Source organism: Ixodes scapularis, unplaced genomic scaffold (assembly GCF_016920785.2).
Source record: "Ixodes scapularis isolate PalLabHiFi unplaced genomic scaffold, ASM1692078v2 PGA_scaffold0__279_contigs__length_252992795, whole genome shotgun sequence".
Classification (NCBI taxonomy): Eukaryota; Metazoa; Arthropoda; class Arachnida; order Ixodida; family Ixodidae; genus Ixodes; species Ixodes scapularis.
The window spans coordinates 143,856,034-143,857,273 of NW_024609835.1; the positions used below are offsets into that span (position 1 = coordinate 143,856,034).

The following is a 1,240-nucleotide window of genomic DNA, read 5'->3' on the forward strand; positions in this document are numbered from 1 at the left end:
GTGCAATTGTCATTTACGGGTATTGTGGATCATATTCAGCCTATTTCTGAACACGACGGGTATATTTCAACTGTCGTTGAAGTATTCTTTTAAAAAAAAACAGCATTAATATCATACATTTCCTTCTCCGACTCTGCAGGTGACAGCGGCTATGCCTTGGAACCTTGGCTCATCACCCCTGTCCCTGGATTCCGCGCGACCTCCACCGCTTGCGGCCGGTTTAATAAGGCACATTCTTCGATAAGGTCTATTGTGGAGCGCTGCATTGGGCTGTTGAAAAGCAGATTCCAGTGTCTGCAAAGACACCGGACTCTGTATTATCATCCAACAACAGCCACCGTCATTATATCGTCTTGTGCAGTGCTCCACAATATGTGCCTTTCATCGAGGGAGGCAGAACCGGACCCTCACGAGCCAGGGTTGGAGTCTGGGCCGAGCTCGGAGGGGTCAGTGGCGGATGACGAGAGGCTAGCTTCTGCCCACCCTCGGGTCAGCCTCTCGGACAGGGGGAGGGCTCTGAGGCAGCGCCTTGTTGCCCAGTTCCGAACCCGCCACAGCCGTGCCTCCCCGGAGCCCCACGCAAGCCACGATGGCAGTCGCGCCCACCAGGGACACCACCAGTGCCAAGGAGTCCGTCGCCACAATGGAGGTCACGCCCATCAGGGACACCATCGGCGACAGGGAGCCCCTCATCGTCCTCGCCACGGTGGCACTCCCGCACACCAGGGACGCCACCGGCAACAGCGCACCCCTCGTCGTCCTCACTTCGACTGACGCCCTCGCCACCAGAGAAGCCCCCCGTGGCAGTATGTGCCTCACGTGTTGCTCCACAGTCAAGGCCGTCCATAAGCTCCACAGTGTCAACTCCAATGCCTTGCGCAGTTCGTCGCACAACCACCGTGTTACCTTTACGGACATGTAGTACCGCCTCCGAAATGCTATTCAGTGCATCACGGTGATGTTGATAGAGCTTTTTTTAATTTGCAAGCAGGGTGCATAAAATGCCTGGAACAATAACAGATGTTTTGTGGGTTATGTAGCTAGCCAACAGGGCATCTGGCTCGCCCTTGCAGGAAACGGATAACTCAATGAGGCTACTGGTGAGACCCGTTTTGCTTCTTTTACTGCAATATATTGTTTGTATCGGGTTTGCACATCGATTCATTTTCTCTACACTTCAATTGCCCTGTTTCATTTTACAATCTATTATGGTTACCACAGGGCCAGGTGTATTACTCGA

General features: G+C 53.5%; 1 protein-coding gene across 1 annotated transcript; it reads left to right on the forward strand.

The window, feature by feature from the left end:
- Window positions 1-252: 252 nt before the first annotated feature.
- Window positions 253-1,010, forward strand: LOC121833271 (the record flags this gene model as incomplete). Its single annotated transcript, XM_042286411.1, has 1 exon — window positions 253-1,010. A coding segment is annotated over one exon (522 nt), but the record flags the coding sequence as incomplete, so codon positions are not given.
- Window positions 1,011-1,240: the final 230 nt, after the last annotated feature.